General features: G+C 47.4%; 1 protein-coding gene across 6 annotated transcripts in view; it reads right to left on the bottom strand.

Annotated features, from left to right (window-relative positions):
* Nucleotides 1–16999, bottom strand: part of LOC120901416 (probable nuclear hormone receptor HR38) — a 105634-nt gene that overhangs the window by 9422 nt on the left and 79213 nt on the right. For all 6 annotated transcript variants that reach the window (XM_040309344.1, XM_040309341.1, XM_040309342.1 and 3 more), the window contains one exon: nt 5156–5424. In XM_040309344.1, the coding sequence (XP_040165278.1) occupies nt 5156–5424 (269 nt within the window). The remainder of the gene's footprint in view (nt 1–5155; nt 5425–16999) is intronic.

Raw genomic sequence — 16999 nt, 5'->3', positions numbered from 1 at the left:
TGGCGATTTTTCGAGGGAAAAATTCGCCCAAGAGGCGTGGCTTTCGAGCGCAATCGCCGTTTCGCGCTAGTTTCCGCTAGTTTCGCGCAAGCAAACCCCCTTTTCGGTACGTCGCAGCCATTGCTACAGGAGGATGAGAAGAGGTAGCAACACACACACACACAAACACACGAAACAAAAAAGAGAAAAAAAGGCAATAACCATTTCAGCCCGTCCGCTTTCGTTCGTTCTGCTGCATGGCCACAGCAACTTGCTCGTTCATTTTCACGCAACACACTGCTTTTCCCACCTTTTTTCCACGGTTGATGACGTGCTCGCTGTTGCTTGAAGGAAAATTGCTCGCTCGACATTTTACCGTCCGTTTCGGCCCGCTGCACCCCGGGGAGGTGGAGGCAAGTGTTTTCAGTTTTCCATTGGCCGACGCGGTCCCCTACCCTACCTGGGCTTACCCAGGGGGTAAATATCAAAAGTCAGCGCCATGATTGGATGGGAGTGAGAGCTTTGTTGCTCGCACGGAAGGATACCGAGCGGTAGGATAATGAAAAATTCAACCAAACCGTGCAAAACTCACTTTAAACTGCGATGAGCTGGGCTGTCTGAGGCAACCACATACACACAGCGGGAATAACTTATTCATTCGGTTGTTGTAAAAAGGGGTGCAATTTAAAGAAGCGTGGAAAGAGTAGTTGTTTAGTATCCTTTTCGCGTGAGCTGTGTAAATTAAGTTTGCAATTCTATGCCCATCAAAACTGTGGCGAAATAGGTTTTATTGAATTGATGACGTTTGAGCGAAACCTCTTTTAACGTGATACAAGCGATTGGACTGCTTTATTGGGGTTTAGCTCGTTCTTTTTGTTGTATATTATGAAAAAAACGTACTTCCTTCCGATCCCATAATCATTCTCTTCCCAACAAATCCAATCCCCAATTCCCACCAACGAAAGTCAATCAATTGATTAATGGCGGTCGTGGTACGCTAGCGCTCGATGAGCATGGGCATGACCCAATTATCCGTTCCGGCGTCAAACCTTCCTATCACTTCCTATCTTCGGTTCGGGAAAGCGATCCCTTTCCACGTTTTTTTTTTCGAGCGATCTTGTTTCCCATCGCTTGCGGGTGCCGGAGGCTGCCCGTGATTTTAATCACCCACGCAATTTTTATGCTCCGCAAAGCGAAACGATCGCTCGCCGCAGCGCGGGAAGATACGCGAAAAGCCAGGGCTGTCTCTTCCGAACCCAAAGAAACGAAGGGTGAAAAGACGATCCCGAACCCATGAGCTAACTAACGTGGAAATTGATCTTCTTCGATTAAAAATTGTGCTCTGTCATCCCGCAGGCGCAAAAGGCGAGGGGTACTGAAAGGTAAAGATGAGTCTGGTGTTTGACCCAGGAAGCTCGTAAAAGCGTCGCAACCATCTTCAACAGTTCCGTCGGCGAGGCTTTCACTTTTCGTTCCGCGTGTGCTATCAAATTTCCGATTTGTGCCGATATCTGTGCCAAACCGTCAAATGGAAAGTCGTTTTAAAAAAACGCTTGTAAGCGATGTAACCTCACTGTCGATGTCGGTCTTTGATCGGTTCTTATTCTTTCAGACACTGCTGATGAGAAGTGGGCTGCTTTTGATGGTTTTCTTTGCATAAAATGCACCATCAAAGTGTGCCATTTGTTGTTTGATTTTCTCACGGATGCATCTTCCTGCTGCCTGCATCTCCTCGATCGTCTCTCGCGAGCGGCAAGATCGGCCCGGGGCCTTATCTTCGAGCGCAGATCGGCCCAAATGGCGTTTGTTGTGCGCCCCACAATGCGAAAGTTGTGGCCAATGATACCTCGAGCTAGCTCTTGGTGAGACGCAAAATCAAATACCCCTTCCTGCTTTTGCAACTCTCAATACATTGTACCATCGCTCCTTTTCCTTCCCCTTTTTTTTTAAACCGTATCACACGGCCCTCGCGGTGGGGATTTGGAAAATAAAAGAACTTTTCCCGCTCTCGCGCGCGCGCGCTCTCGCCCTTATCTGATTATATTAAATTTGAATCCGTGACAATCGCTGCTAAACAAACGCAAAGGGGACACTGGAAAGGGACGAAACCGCGCGACCATCTGGCACGGGCACGGTGAGACGGCTTGCTGGCTGAACAAACACTCCACACCCGAGCCGTGAGCGGCGTCGCCGTGGCAGCGTTGTCAGCGGGTGGGCACAAGATGCAATCGCAGTCCCGCACACACATCTCGGTTCGGTATCGGCCAGCCGAAAAGGTAAGCTCGGGGATGGGTCTGCTCTTTGCAGGCACCCAGATCGTGTCGATATGTAGCAGAGGAGCATCCAATCTCGTGCGAGGCACTGTGGAAAGGCATACTAAGAGGCAACAAAGAAGGCCACATTTCGCTCCGATATTGCGCGTTCGTTTGCGTTGGTTTGCGTTGGTTTGCTATCGAATTCAAATTTGCAACAGGAAGATAGTTATTTAAATATGTGATCTTTTTTTTGTTGCTATTGTGGACCATTGGAGAAAGTGATTGTTGGTGAGATGCTGTTCGTTGCATCACACAGGTGTGCAAGCATCCTGTGTATTGTTTGATTTGAAGTTACAGGCAGTAGAAAGCAAGCTTCCAATGTTTGCAGAACAGATATTGCAATAAATCTGTTTGACATCAGATCCATGTTCAATCTGCTGGTAACTTGTTTCCTTCCTTCGAGAGGTCTGGTCACCTAAAACTTGTCTGTCTAGAGCTGGTATTATTCACCTTCAACAACATCAACTTGAAATGAAATCATTTTTTTCCACCACGAAGAACATCATAAAAGCATCAGAAGTGCATTATTATTGAAATGAAACCATCCTTGACATGATCACCAAGATTCCTTTTTACACCATGGCAGTATTTATATCCATTTTATAACGTATCATATTCCTTTACATTTCTCACCCTGCTAATCAGCAAGCTTCCAACATGCTTCAAATTGTGGGCAAAAAATAGCCAAACTAAACCAAACTCTCCACCCAGACCGGATCGACGTGAGGCCGAAACAAAACAAAACCTAAACAACGGCATCTCACCATCATAGCGCATGGGAAAGCGATCCGGCAAAGATAATGGAATCGAGCAGAACGAGACGAGACGCGACCATCCTCAGCGGGACGTCTTCGTCCGTTTTGTTAGACGGGTTGGGCTTCGGGTGCGATATCGGGCCGAGAAATAGGGGCGAGGAGCGTTTGAAATCTCCGGGGAAAACACGAATGAACTCACAGCGAAGTTATGAACTTTACGGTCACATCTGGTGCGATCATTTTGCTATTTTAGAGGGAAGTCAAACAAGATCATTTAGATGCGGTTATTGCTTTTCGAAATGTTTAAAGCTGTATTAGGGATTTTTCTACTGGTGTTAGAGTTGAAGAGTTTTTGATTTATTTTGATTTTTGAGATTGCACTTTTACATGTTCCGTAGCTGGAACACCTTCTTAAAGCTACATTCACTTGCATAAATCAATCGACACTCGTTGCCGCTCGGCTGCAAGTGCAGTCGAGTCCCAGAGAAAGAAAAAAAAAGTGTCAAACATCGTCCCATTAAAGAACTCGTGGGCATGTTCCGCCCGTTTTCGCCCGCTGGCCATGAAGCAATCCGTCAAAAAATTCCGACCCAAAGCCATCGGGGGGACGCAGCGATCGATTAACCAATCCACTGTAACCTGCGCTCCTGTACGGCAGGGCCGTACATGCAGAGTTTGTGCGCGACCTCAATGTCGCAGTAACATGTCGAGCGTAACAAAAGGGCAAAACAGTTATCAGCAGGAGCCACAGGAACGGAAAACATGCACCCCGGTGCACCCAGCGCAAAAGGGGGGGGGGGGGGGTACTGTCAGGGGGTTCGGTGTTGTCTCACGCGCAGCGAAACACGGCAGAGCGGGCCCGGGTAAAAACGGGACCGGCTGCCGAGGAGAAAGCTGTCGAATTCGTGATTTATTGAACGGTTTCGGGTTTAGCCCTGTCCCCGCGATTGTCCCCGGCGAACTGAGCGTTACACAGCGGAGGGTCATCCCCCCTCGGTATGTGGTCGGCTGGCCACGTTCACCAATGCACTTTGCACTCCTCACGGGCGGGGGATGGTGGTGCCAAAACCTGACTCCTGCGCACACTTGACGTATCCTTTTGTTCGGATCGTTCGTCATAATCATCGTCATTATCGCGATCATTACCAACACACACACACACACATCCGCAGTTCGATATCGACAATTTGCAATCTGAAGATCGCGCATGGACCTGTCAGACGACGAACCTTCGAATGGTACGGGAGAGAAACGGGCCCACCGCCAGCCGCCTTCGTGGTGAGTGGTCGGTCCTACTGCGGGTTTCTGGGTGAAAAGTAGAAAATTTCGAATTGTCTAGTGTGTCTGACAGATTATGACGATGGCAGCAGCAGCAGCAGCAGCAGCAGGATAACCGATCACCGCCGAGCGGCAGCCTCGGCGCGCACGGTTGACAGTTTGTGCCCGGGTGCACAAGTTGTTTCGTGAAAAGACACGTTAAGATGAGTTTTTGCCTTTGCGAGCTCTCTCCTATCGGGCGCGATCACTGGCAAAAGTAAGCTCCCCCTCGGTGACGTCGAACAATCTGTCGATACATCGCCCGATAGGACCGTTTATTAAGTGTTTCGATAATGCTCCGAGGGGTGGTAGTTGTAGTTGTTTTTTCCAACACCAAACTGTCGCCCGAAGGGGTTTGGTGATCATTGGAGTTACCCGCTGCCGTGAAAGAGGCTGTTATCAGACATCTTTCGTGCGATGAAGTTGGGCTGAGGAATATTTCTGCCTCTTTGTTGACTTCAATTTTAAGTTATTTCCTTTCATCTTTCTATTGAGCGAAGGTAACGGGTAGTGAAATATTGATGTGTTTATCTTTGCGATCGTATTGGAAAGGGAGGAGATTGGACACGCGCGAGCGTTGTATTTTTTTATGAGTTACCGAGGTGTGCAGAGCACAGTGAAAGATGCGCTTTTTTGTTTGAAGAAAGGATTATCAATGTGCCTTATGGTAAAAGTGTTACGAATTAATTTAGGTTAAGAATGTTGCAGACGCTTCAAGCGATAAGAACCCCTTTTTTCTTGCAGTTTAGGACTCGCCTAGTACCTAAAAACAATGATGCGCTCACTCACCTGTGGCTGCAGCAGTAACATGCTTGTCGTTGAGCTGCTACTACTGTCCGCGGCTGCTGCTGCTGCTGCTGCTGATACTGCTACTTTGCGCAGGTTGTCGTGCGGATGGTCACTGGTGCCGGACGCTGTACCGGAACCGCTGCGACCGGGCGTCAGGGGACTTCTTGTGGCCGTCAGACTCGCTGGCTGCGACACTGACGATGGATCTGCGGCTGGGACCGCCGATGGGACCGGTGAGGTTGCCACTCGCGATAGCAAATGGGGAGCACCTGGGAAGAGGAAGAGGACACAAACAAAAGGAAGCGATTTTAATGACGAACCAAGTGGAGGAGTTGCTCCGAACATGTCAAAAGACTGACACGCATCGCCCCGCCAACTGACCGTAAGTGCTAAGCATCATAATCATCCTACGGGGGAATAAAAGCAATCTTCACTCGCACTTATTCTCTCTCTCTCTGTTTCTTTGCACAAACACAGCCACTCACGCACTCATAATTAAAGTTCGGACAAACGGGGCGGTGCGATATGGATCCGGCTGGTGCGGCTTTCATTTAGCGAAACTCCATCAAACGCTTATCTGCTTCTTGGTCGGTCGCCCAGACCCGAACACGCTGTCTGCGTCCTGTTTTACGAGCCTAGAGAGAGAGACGAGTTTTCAATCGCTCGTTAGATTAGCCGGACACTAACTGTGGTTTAGCACCGATGACTCGGGCGACCGGGTGGGCTTGTGTCGATTATGGCAACTGGCCCGTGTTAGAGAGCTTCACCGAACGCTTATCGCAAATCGCCATATTGGCGAACGGGAACGGAAGAGATGGAAAACCCACGCACAAACCACAAGGCGAAAAATCGTCACACATTCACGATCAATCTCGAGACCATCTCGCGCGCGCTTTTTTTATTTGTTTCACTGTTATTTGTAGGTTTTTAATGTGTCGTACGTGTTGGTTGTGCCTTTATTACCAAATCACTTCAACTCCGGCTGACCAAGGAGAGGATGATCACAAACGTCTGTTCGCTTGGGTGACTCTCGTTTTGGAAGTGTTTAAAATTTCGGCAACATGACAATGTTGGAAGGACTGTGCTGTACTTCTAACGCTCACGCGTACACTTACTCACCAAACCGGCGAGTTGATACAGTCTTTGAGAGTAGCTCATTAGGAAGAAACTAGGGACAAAGTACGCTTGCGTCGTAGCAACAATTTTACGATGATTTAAACGATTTTTGAGAGTTTATTAGAGTCAAACGGCAAAGCAAAAAGGGGCGTGTTAGACAAAAGAAACCCATTGGAAACGGGAAAGGATACACTAAAACGCCATTCGCAAACTCTCATCGGATAAGCCGAACACTAGACGGCAGAATTCCCGGCGCTAGAGTGAAAGAACCACCGTCCCGAAGGACCATAAAAGTCGGTGATATTTAGCGAGTTGATTATCGAAAACAGCGGGACACCACGGTGAAGATGCGGTGCTCACAGAAAAGGGGTCACGGTTGTGTGGATGCAAATGAGCATAAGCATGCCGTAGGTACGGTTGTGCCGACAGAACACAATGCACGAGACCGATAACAGAAGGTGTGAAAAATGTGAAATTGAGTGTCGACAATGTGGTTGTCGTCGCAGCATTGTGCCGGTCTCTCCTGTCTGTGTCTTCTATCTGTCGTGCGCGATCAGTACGGGAACGTTTAATGATGTGCTTTTTGGGGAGGGTTTTGATTTACGATGGGCCAGGGTTTGTTTATTATTATTTGTGTTGGGAATGGTTGATACGATTTAATTACCATTACGGTTGTTTAGTAGAGCGTCTCGCGACAGATGTGTTGATATCATTCAATTACGTTTGATGGGTTCGATAATGTTTGAAGAACATACATATAAATCATGACCAATTTTTGTGAATAAAAGCCTATTAGAAAGCGCAACAAAAGATTCCAAATTCCCTTTCATTTTGATCTTACAACCTTCGTCGCCTCTCTCCCTACTCGATAACACATTTGATAGCAACATGTACGCAATGCCATGTAATACGCTAACACACTTTAGCCTGGAGCCAACAATGCATGACACAAGCCTCATGTTACAAACGGCACCATGCCATGGGAAAAATCAACCCCCGGCGAATAATTTTCCGTTCCAGCCCCAGCCCCAATGTCCAACCATTTCACCCCGTGCTATGGGGAGCAAACGCTCCGAAATGCGTCTCAGTTTGATGTTGCATGTGTTGCAGCACGCTGGCTGCCCGCTGTGGCGTCGCATTTGATGCACACACGTACACCCCACACAACGAAACCCCAAATAATGAACCCAACAGTGCACGAAGGAAACACAACATCCACCGCTAGATAGAGGTAAGTGGTGATGATAAAACGAGGATAAAAGGGAAAAGACCCCGCGTGTGTGTGCGTCTGAGGGTATGATGAAATCTTAATTCGATTCGAATGGGTTCGAGCCCTCCTGAACAGCCCCTAGAGCCTGCGCGCACCGTATCGCGAGGTAATTGCGTGACCGTGACTGATCAGGGTAAATTCGGTTGTCTCCTCGGGGTTTCCCTTTCGCTTCCCCCGGGACGGATTGTGGCGGTGGTCGTCGTCGTTGTTGTTGCTTTGTTTTGTTTTGGATTTTACTGTTGCCGCAGATTTCGGTGGATCATTCGATTCGGTGTGCGGTATTTATGCCGCTCCCGTGAGCGAACGCCAGTCGGATGAGCCGGAGCTGCCAGTGATGAAGGCAGGAATTAATGCTTTGTTTCAGTGCGCACTGTGGGGGGTTGTTTCGGTTGTGTGTGATGGATCTGTGAATTCCGCCTATGTTGAAGCCAAAGAACGCCAAAAATCTCAGCAGCTGATCACTCGGCTCGGAAGAGACAGTGGGACAGACGGTTGTGGCGTTTTTAAATTCCAGCGATGTGTAAGCGATTAAAAATGATATTCATCACGTCGGAATACATCTGTCACTTTCTTCTTCACTGTTTTTTGTTTTGGGCATTATTCGCAGCGGTAATTTCGAGCAAGCAAAACACATTTAAAGAACCATTTGATGGTACCGATATGGCACAGTTTAATTCTGAATATTTTATGCTTGCTTTTCACGCAATGGAAAGAAATTGCACCGTAAAAGAAAGTTCCGAAAACACGTCACGGAGTGAGGCAGTAGTAAATGTAATCGTTAACGGAGGAAATGTGCAACGCGTTCAGCTGCATACGGTTGAGCTCGAGATTTTAACATTCTGCCAACGGTGCTCGTTACTGATCTGCTCAATGGAAAAATGCCGCCCCAAAGCGAGCCCCGAATAACGGTGTCCCCGAGCTGCTGCTCCCAGCGGAACTAATTCGCGGTGTTCTGGGTCTCCGCATAAAAAAAACGCGCCCGAACGAAAGCACCACAGTGCATTTGTTTTATGATAATTTTAATCAACTCTAATAAAAAAGGCCCCTTTTTCGGTGCGGTCCGATCGCCCGGCGGATCCTTTCTTTGCGCAGCATCAAAGTGCATCGGGCGGGGGTTTACACTGCTTCCACCACCGCAGTGACGCATAATCAATCAACCTGGCCAGGGCAAAGTGCTATTCTTGGTTCCCTAAATGGGGAACCGGGGCGTGTGTGTGTGTTCCTTTTTCTTCGTTTTAGTTCACCGTTTTCACGCGCTGTCGGCTAAAAGGGAACCGGGAATCATCAATCAAGATTTCAATTAACGCGACCAAGCTGCATGTTGGTAGGGAGTGCATACATGCATCGCTGACACATGTGTGTGTGCAAACCTATTGCAAATGGGGGCGGCAAAGAAGGGACGGTTCGCATTTGGGCCATTAAAAAAACGGCCCCTTCTGCTACCGTGGTGGCGGTGTTTTGCGGTGAAAGAAGAACGAGGCACTTTAAGATCCGCTCCGTCCGATCGGGCGCTTGGGCCAGTGCGGGCCTGTGTGCCTCCTAATGGTAAGATTTGACGACGGTTTCTTGTCAATGTTTGCGGGTTGATTGATTCTTTACAAAACAAAGTAACAAGCCTTTGCTTCGCCGAGCCTGCAAAGCGCATGCTGATGTGGACGTTGCCATGCGGAAGAAGCTTTAAGAGGAAAAAAGCTTTTAAATCAGCTAGGAAGGGTGTAACTCATTTTTAATTGTTTATTATCATAAGAGTAAGGCATAATTTATTAACATTATATTTTTAATGATTAGTAGAATGACTAAAATAAAGATTTTTATTATGAATCATTTTATTGCTATTGCAAATTAGCTGCATTGCATACATTCAGGCGTAATGAAACGTATCATCAGGAAGCGAATGGAAAATCACCTCTTCTTCAGCATTCTTATCGCATTTCGTACTTCGCGAACGTGTAACAACGGGTCAAGAGATCAGTCAACATAAATCGGTTCCGCTATCATTCCTTTTAGATAGAAGGGAAGGAAAATAGCCCCATCTAAAAAACACTCTTTCTTCACGCGTACTGTGAGGTTTCGATCTGGGTGCTATAATTATTTAATTTCCTGCTCATTTGAAGCACGCTTGAAACGTGCGGTGTGATGTGATTGCCGTGCTTTTTTATACATATTTACTCATCCACACGACCAAGTCAAGCGCTGGGCAACCTTACCTCCCCACACACACACACAGAAGGGGAAAGAAAATTTATAATAATATCTTTCCTAATCTTAAGTGCGCGCCTGTTCCGCGCGTTTACCATAAATTAGCACCCGGTGCCATTAAAGGGTGGGAGGGTTTTCCCTTGCTGGTCGGGAACCGGCCAAAGGCAACGTGTTTGAGCGCTCTGTGAGCTGCGTTTTCGAGTCCGAGCAGAGCGAACGAGCGAAAGGGAGTGTTCATGGGGCATCATAATCGATTGTGGTGTTTGAAAATTAAGCTTAATTTAACTCGTAAAATAAAACACCGCGTAATTGCTGTGGCTTTTTTTCTCGTTTCCATTTCGTTTGGTTGTCTTTTTTCTGTTGCGGAGAGAGTCTTACGTGCGTGAGAACTCGCTAAAACGAAGGCTTTCGTGAACAAAATTGACAATCTTTCACCGAAAGCCCCATTCTCTCGCTCGCTATTATGCCTGTTGCGGGTGGCTAAGTGATCGATGGAGCTTGCATGTTGCGAACCCTTTTTCACCATCATCATTATTGGTTTTTAATTGAAGCACTCGCATAATGCGGTACAGCATACCCCCAAAACTAATGCCGGAAACGTGTTGCATCACAGGATCGAACGCGCGTAACGAACGCTGATGCAAACTGTCATTTCCAACCCGCATAAAACAGGGTCCAGCCCGCAAAACAAAAGAGGGAAAATATTGATCCATTTGGGGTTTCCAGCGAAAGTTTAAAGTTATAATATTTGTGCTCTCTATTGTATAATTTCTGCATCGCTGGACGATCCGAGCACGACCCGAGCGGGACGATGACTTTTTTTTAATTTCAACTCTTACTTATGTTTGGCGCATCAAACGGGTTCGCGCCCGTTCGCACCGACCAGATAAAGATGGAAACCGATGCAATCAAACTCGCATTCGTGTTTTGGCAGGGAAACATAATTTTTCACCCTCTCACTGCCCGCTTGCACAATGTATGTGGGGTTCAAGCTCGCATGGGGCATGGAAGAAAGTAATAAAAAACGGCCAAAAAAACTTCAGATGCACCAACGAACCCATCTCCAAAAATAAACCCATGGTCACCCTGTGTACTGTTTGCTTGGCATACTGGAAATCCAAAAAAAAAAAAAACACGCAGAGACGTACCATTACATAAGCTGACGACGTTCCAGCCAGCATCAGAGCAAAAGTCATTCAAGAGGAAATCAACGAAAGAAGAAAAAAAGGCAACAGCAATAACAGAAAGACAGTGAGCATCGAAAATAAAACAAACCAACGCCGGGCCTACACTACCTCTTGGGGCTCATCTCTTCTCAGTGTTGCCGGGGGTGGAAGATGGAAGGAAGGGAAGGCGAGGGCCGTTTTCTTCTTCCTTTACTTTTGAACCCCAACTTTATCGCATCCTCGCATCTGCATCGAAAGCCATCGTCACTTTCGCTTTCGATCGCGGCCTGGGCCTCAGTTTCGCTACTAAGCTTCCACCGCCACCGTGTGCACATATTTGCAGCGTGCGCGCGAGCGCAGAGGGTGAGAGAAACCTGAGGCAACCGAGTAACCGATTTGATGGTTCAAGAAAACGCACAAAACGTACAAATATAAAAACAAAGCACGAGAGACAGAAAAAAATCCGTTTCCTTCATTATGGAGTTGACGATTTTTCATGAAGAAGATCTTGAGGTCCGAATATTTGGACAAAACAAACGCACACGGTAGAGGGAGAAGGAAGAGAAAGAGAGAGAGAGAGAGAGAACGACCGGCACCTTATCGCAATTTTCTCATCGATCGTGCTCGTTGGGGCTGGCCAGTAAGGGGAGGAAGCAGTAGGAAAGGAAAGGACCCCTACACACGGCAGGGCATCCCAAAATCTGAAGACGACTCTTTACTGGCTGGAAGGCCGTAGAGAGGCATCTCACTTTTCTTGGGGCGCTGATTACGACCACAAGATGGGTCTTGGTTGTCTTCTCCACTTTTTTTTAGGGTTGCTGTTGCTTGGGTCATCTTTTGAAGGAAGGATGAGATCTGCGTGGAATGTGTTGAATTCGTATCATTAGCAAACGATCCAGCATGGTCCAGGGCAAAGGGGATGGATGAGCAATTTGGAAGAAGGAAAGTCGCGTGCACGCGGCAAGACAAATGAGTGATTAGAGCACGTCTTTATCCCAGGTTTTTTGTATGTGTGTGTGCAAATCAGAGATTTTGGGTTGAGAGTAGGATCTTACAATAACGACACACTCACAAAAAGAGGTTATGCTTTATTTTAAGCTAGGAAGTTGGCGTGAGCTACATAACAACACACACACACAAGACCAAACGGGGGAAGGGTAGCGGTTGATCGTGTGCTAATGAAGCAAGAAGCGGGAAAATCGGTAATGTTTTCAATTATCTGCTTTCATCTTTCGCCAGCTGGGCCCGTTTCCGTTCAAAGTGGGTGGCCAGGTTTTTCTGCTGCTGCTACTACTGCTGCCGAGATCTTGTAGCCCTTGTCGAAGAAGCTAATTCAAATCGAGGTGCGGTGGGATGGGTTTTAGGCGACGGGGAAACGAGCAAGAATCGATTAAAAACAAGACAGACAAGACACGAGGTTCATGCACCTTGGCGATAAGGCCGGTCGGTCGGTGGCGCCAATCATTGCCGTTTCGTTCATTAATTACAATCCCCAGTTGTTGCGGGGCAAAACCTGAATGCTAAGCCTTTCCAGTGACTGGGCGGGCGAAAATGGGCCTAACGAAGGAAAATGTTGCATTGAGATTAACCCACTCTAGCAGCGTTCTGTACCAGTTTGGGGTGGAGAGCGACTAGAAGTTGACAGATCCGTGGAGCTCCTAGGGAGCAGCCGATAGGGAAGCGTCCATGTTCTTCCACAGTAGACGATGATTGGAAGACATGTTTTTGATGGCGAAAGTAGAAGAAAGATCTCCGATAGCGATGGTATTTCACCGTACTAGAACTGCTGCTACACACTAATGGATGTACTGAGGATCTTCATGGAGCTCAAGCCGCGATCGATCGAATGGCTTTTGGTTGAGGCGCAGTTTTTTTTTTTTTTGAGCCTTGAAAGCCATCACTCATCACTGCAGTAAACAATGTACAAGATGTAGGACATCATCGTGTAGGACACACACACACACACACTCGAAACAGTGTTGCCAGCGGGCGGCAACGTGCTGTGTGTCCTCCGCGAGCGAGCGATCATGGTCAAAGGCACGGATCGGATCAAAAACCCGCCGGTCGCTGAAGTGGCGATTGTAAACAGATAAACTAACATCGCCTCCCAAGCGAAGCCATAAAGGATGGTGCAATCTCATCGTCAAACAAATGTAAGATCTTAATTCGGCACTTTACACACTTCTCCGACACCAATGCTGGAGGAGGGCGGGCGATCTTAAGGATGGTGGGTTTGTGAGTGTGTGGGCACACTAAGTGATACTACAAACGTTCGTACCCTCGTGTTCGTCTCCCGACCCGCTCGGACACTGTACCGGTAGCAGTTTGGAAACCTCTTCTCGATTTCCTATTCAGCAATGGAGAGAATAAGAGAGAGAGAGAGAGAGAGAGAGCGTGAAAGATTTGTAACAGCTCAATCGGTTGCCCTCCAATATCCGACCCGCAAAGGGTCCCGGTTTTCTTGCAGAATCTGTTTGACCGCTCGCAAACAGCAAACAGCAACCACTATGCGGGCAAGCATAAAGCTTAAATCCCTGCCCGTGGTACAGCTCGCCGCTCGGAATGCAAAATTTGCTTGAAAGCAGTCATAAAGTAAACGCCCGAGGGAATCTTACCGTTTCGATGTTGCTGCCGTTTGTTGTTGGGAAGATAAAAAAAGGAAGATTGAGAGGGTCCAGGTGGGGTGCGATCTCACAGTTTGGTTCGAAATCGAAGAAAGAAACCTTACCGTCGGCGAAAAACACTTAACAATACAAATTGAACTGTCAACAGTTGCCGGTCAAAAGGTGCGAAGCGGCCGCGAATTAACAAAAACGAAGTCGACAAAACATACATAAAGAGATGCAAAGAGTGAAGAAAGAGAGAAAGGGAGAGAAAGAGAAAGAGCTGAGGGGAAAAACGGCGAAGGTCGTTTGATATGCGCTGGAGTGTGGAGAGCGTTGTGAGCTTTTGAAAGCATTCTTTCGCCCGGCCGTGTAGAGAATAGGCTCAATGGAGGGAGGATGCGTTTGTTTGTGCGTTTTGTTAGCTATCAAGTAGCGCATGTTGAAGCATTATCGGTGGCTGAGCATTTGGTGTCTCGGGAAAGGAGGCTCTTGTCACGAGAGGGAAGCGAACCAACCATTAGACCAGCTACACTTGATCGAGTGTGGTTTACTTTCCAGCTTAAGCTTTTTGAAGCAACCGTTGACCTTAGGCAGGGATCCACAAATGTTGGAAGATGATTTAGTTTGGTTGGAACATCTACTGTTTTGTGTTTGCAATACTCATCTCTATATATTATGAGCTGGTCAGGCTATTTTAATGTGTGCAATGAATTGCTTGGGGTCATGTAAAGCTCTTATTTTCACATTTGCAGATAAAAACAGCATTCAAACCGATCCCCTCACAAGCTTTGGATCACCATTCTGTAAGTACGTAACCTGAGAACACCATCTCTGTACGATCTCGAAATCATCTTGACTAATTGACGCTTATGTCCACCATTACCCTCGAGTTTACGCCATTCGCCAGCTGCTTTCGATCTCTATCTCGCCAGAATCCGGTGACACGTTCGCAAAACGTGAGACATCCAACACCCGGAGAAGGAAGGTACGGGAAAAATTAAAACCTCCTGCCCAACGCAACGCAAATCGTATCGTTACACTCCACCACACTGTTTGTCTCTCCAATCCACCGAATTTAACGCATGTTTTTCCTTCCCATTTTCGGCACACATCGACCCCAGGGGCCTGACATCGTTTGTGGGTCAATACTTTCACCCAAAACGCGGGGATGGCTTTTCGCCCGTTTCGCTTTGGGAGTCGCTTCTTCACCACTCGAAAACCGGTGGTAAGCCACTTCACGTCGTACGCCGCACCCCGAAAACTTCAAACAAGCGCATCCCATCTCCGCGCCGGGTTTGCTTGCTGGAGACTTCAACGACGGTAGTGATGATGAACCGCGGGCGCTTCCAGGGCGCGTTGTGTTTTTTTCTCTCTTTCTCTCTCTCTGTCCCATTCCCTGCTTGCCGGTGTTTTTATTGCACACTCGGTTCGGTCGAAAATAAAAGTCTCATTAACGGGATGTGAAGATGGTACATGAAATAAAGCTGTGCAATGGTTTGGTGAGGCTTGTGGTCCGAAGTACGCTTTTCGGATATGGTTTCGGAGGATTGGGAGAATGGGCAAAGTTTTTTGTTTGTTTGTTTGTTCGGCTGTTGGTAGGCGAATTTTTACGAACGATTCGTTCCCAAATTCGTGATTGTGGAATTTGTGAATAATGAGCTACATTCTAAAATAAAACCGTAGCGTACCGGCTTCACGCTCATTTTGGTGGCTAAATTTTTGGCCAAATATTTCAACCGCGCTCACCACACTGGAAGAAACAGAAATAAAACCGTCGCGAGGCCAAAGGATGAATCCCTTTCGGCAATTTCGAATGTTATTGCGAATGTTATTACCTTCGCTCGTTCGCGCGCTTTTTTTCGAGAGGAACCGTATGTTTTATGCTTTTTCCCTCTCCCCCTTTTTTTCCTTGTCGACCATTTTTATCACCACATTTATTTAATTTGCGGCAAGGATCGTTCGGATTCGTTCGGTCCGAATGATGTGTTCCATCGCGCGAGTGATGATGCGCCGCTTCACTTTTAGTGAAGCTTAATTATGTAAGAGATGAAACGTTTGGCGCCGGCTTCTCTATAAAGCACAGGTGCCGGTGTGATTGGTGCGAATTCACATCAACCGACTGGTGCCTTGTATGATAAGCCTGCTGCAGGAAGGGTTTATGGCCCGGCCGGCCCCTGTCGAATGTTGCAGAAAAATGGGTTTAAAAATAAACACACTCTCCTGGTGGCCCCGTTCGCTTCGGAAAGTGGACCGTATAATCGTGTATTACGTGTTATTGCCCCCCTCAGGGCCACCCGAAAATTGGGTAATGAATGCCAAACTTGAACTTGCTGCACGTTAAATTATACAATGTGACGCTCCTAATGTGTCTTTCGCTGCGCTTTTCCCAAGGCTTTGAGCCGAGAAGCGTTGGTTTTGGTTTGGAATCGTTTTCCGTCAGCCCTTGCGTCGCCCGCGTAGAGGTCACTGCGTGCTGCAGTTTTCGAAGATGACCGTGCATAAATGGGCGCTTCTGCCCTACAATCGGAAACGTTTAGCCACCCAGCCAAACAGTATCTGTGTGCATCAGCAGAGCAGGGCGATTTGGCAAAAAGCTGGGGAAGCAGGCAGAACGGTTTAATTGAAACACACACACACACTAATGTGAAGCGTCTTCATCGGTGAGTAAACTTCTAATTAGCGCACTGAAGGATAGTATTAAGATAAACACTCCCGGTGGGGTCGAGCGATAAAATTAGTACCTTTTTCTCTCTCCCTTCTCCCTTTGGTACCAACAGCAATGATCGCTGCGCTTGGCGCGTAAGTGAAGCAGCAGAGGTTCAACCGTGGAACAGTTGAAACGAACGAACAGAAGAAGAACTACACAATGTTTCGCTTGCACCGGTCCCGTAGTGGTACCATACGTACGAGGAAAAGGGTTGGGAAAGATAATTCGCCCTCTTAAACGATGCTGCTTGATTAGCCACTGGTAGAGGTGAGCAATTGCTGCCGACCGTCCGCGGTACAGTCGAAATGGAATGCCGGTAAATGCCTCATCCCCAACGGTGGAATTGACTCTCGAGGGCTGCCGGTTTTACGTCAAAAGTCTTCGATTCCCTCACCCGCGGTGTAGTTTATGAGGGAGAAAAGATAATGGTAGCAAGCAGGGGCAAAAAATGGGTTTCTATGGGGACGGAGCAACAAGCGAATCACATGTAGAGAAACAGTACCCAAGGGTAAGGCAGTAATGGTACATTTGGCACAAAGCTTTTTTGTGGCTGTTGTAAGACAATCGTACCAGACAAGTGAGATGGAATTACACAGTTGCTTGGCTGGCAAAAAAAAATACAGCAACAGAACACAAAAGGAGGAGAATGAAATTTGAAAATTGTACCACATAGGCGGAGGCAAATTTAGGCAAATGATCGCTGATTACGCGGAATCGGATCGCTCGCTCGGATCATCCTTGATCTGTCGGATACGAAACGGTCCGAAATTGTTGTTTTGA

This window comes from Anopheles arabiensis, chromosome 3 (genome assembly GCF_016920715.1).
Source record: "Anopheles arabiensis isolate DONGOLA chromosome 3, AaraD3, whole genome shotgun sequence".
NCBI classification, from domain to species: domain Eukaryota; kingdom Metazoa; phylum Arthropoda; class Insecta; order Diptera; family Culicidae; genus Anopheles; species Anopheles arabiensis.
The sequence above is the reverse complement of the archived record's forward strand: the minus strand, read 5'-3'. Positions and strand labels throughout refer to the sequence as shown.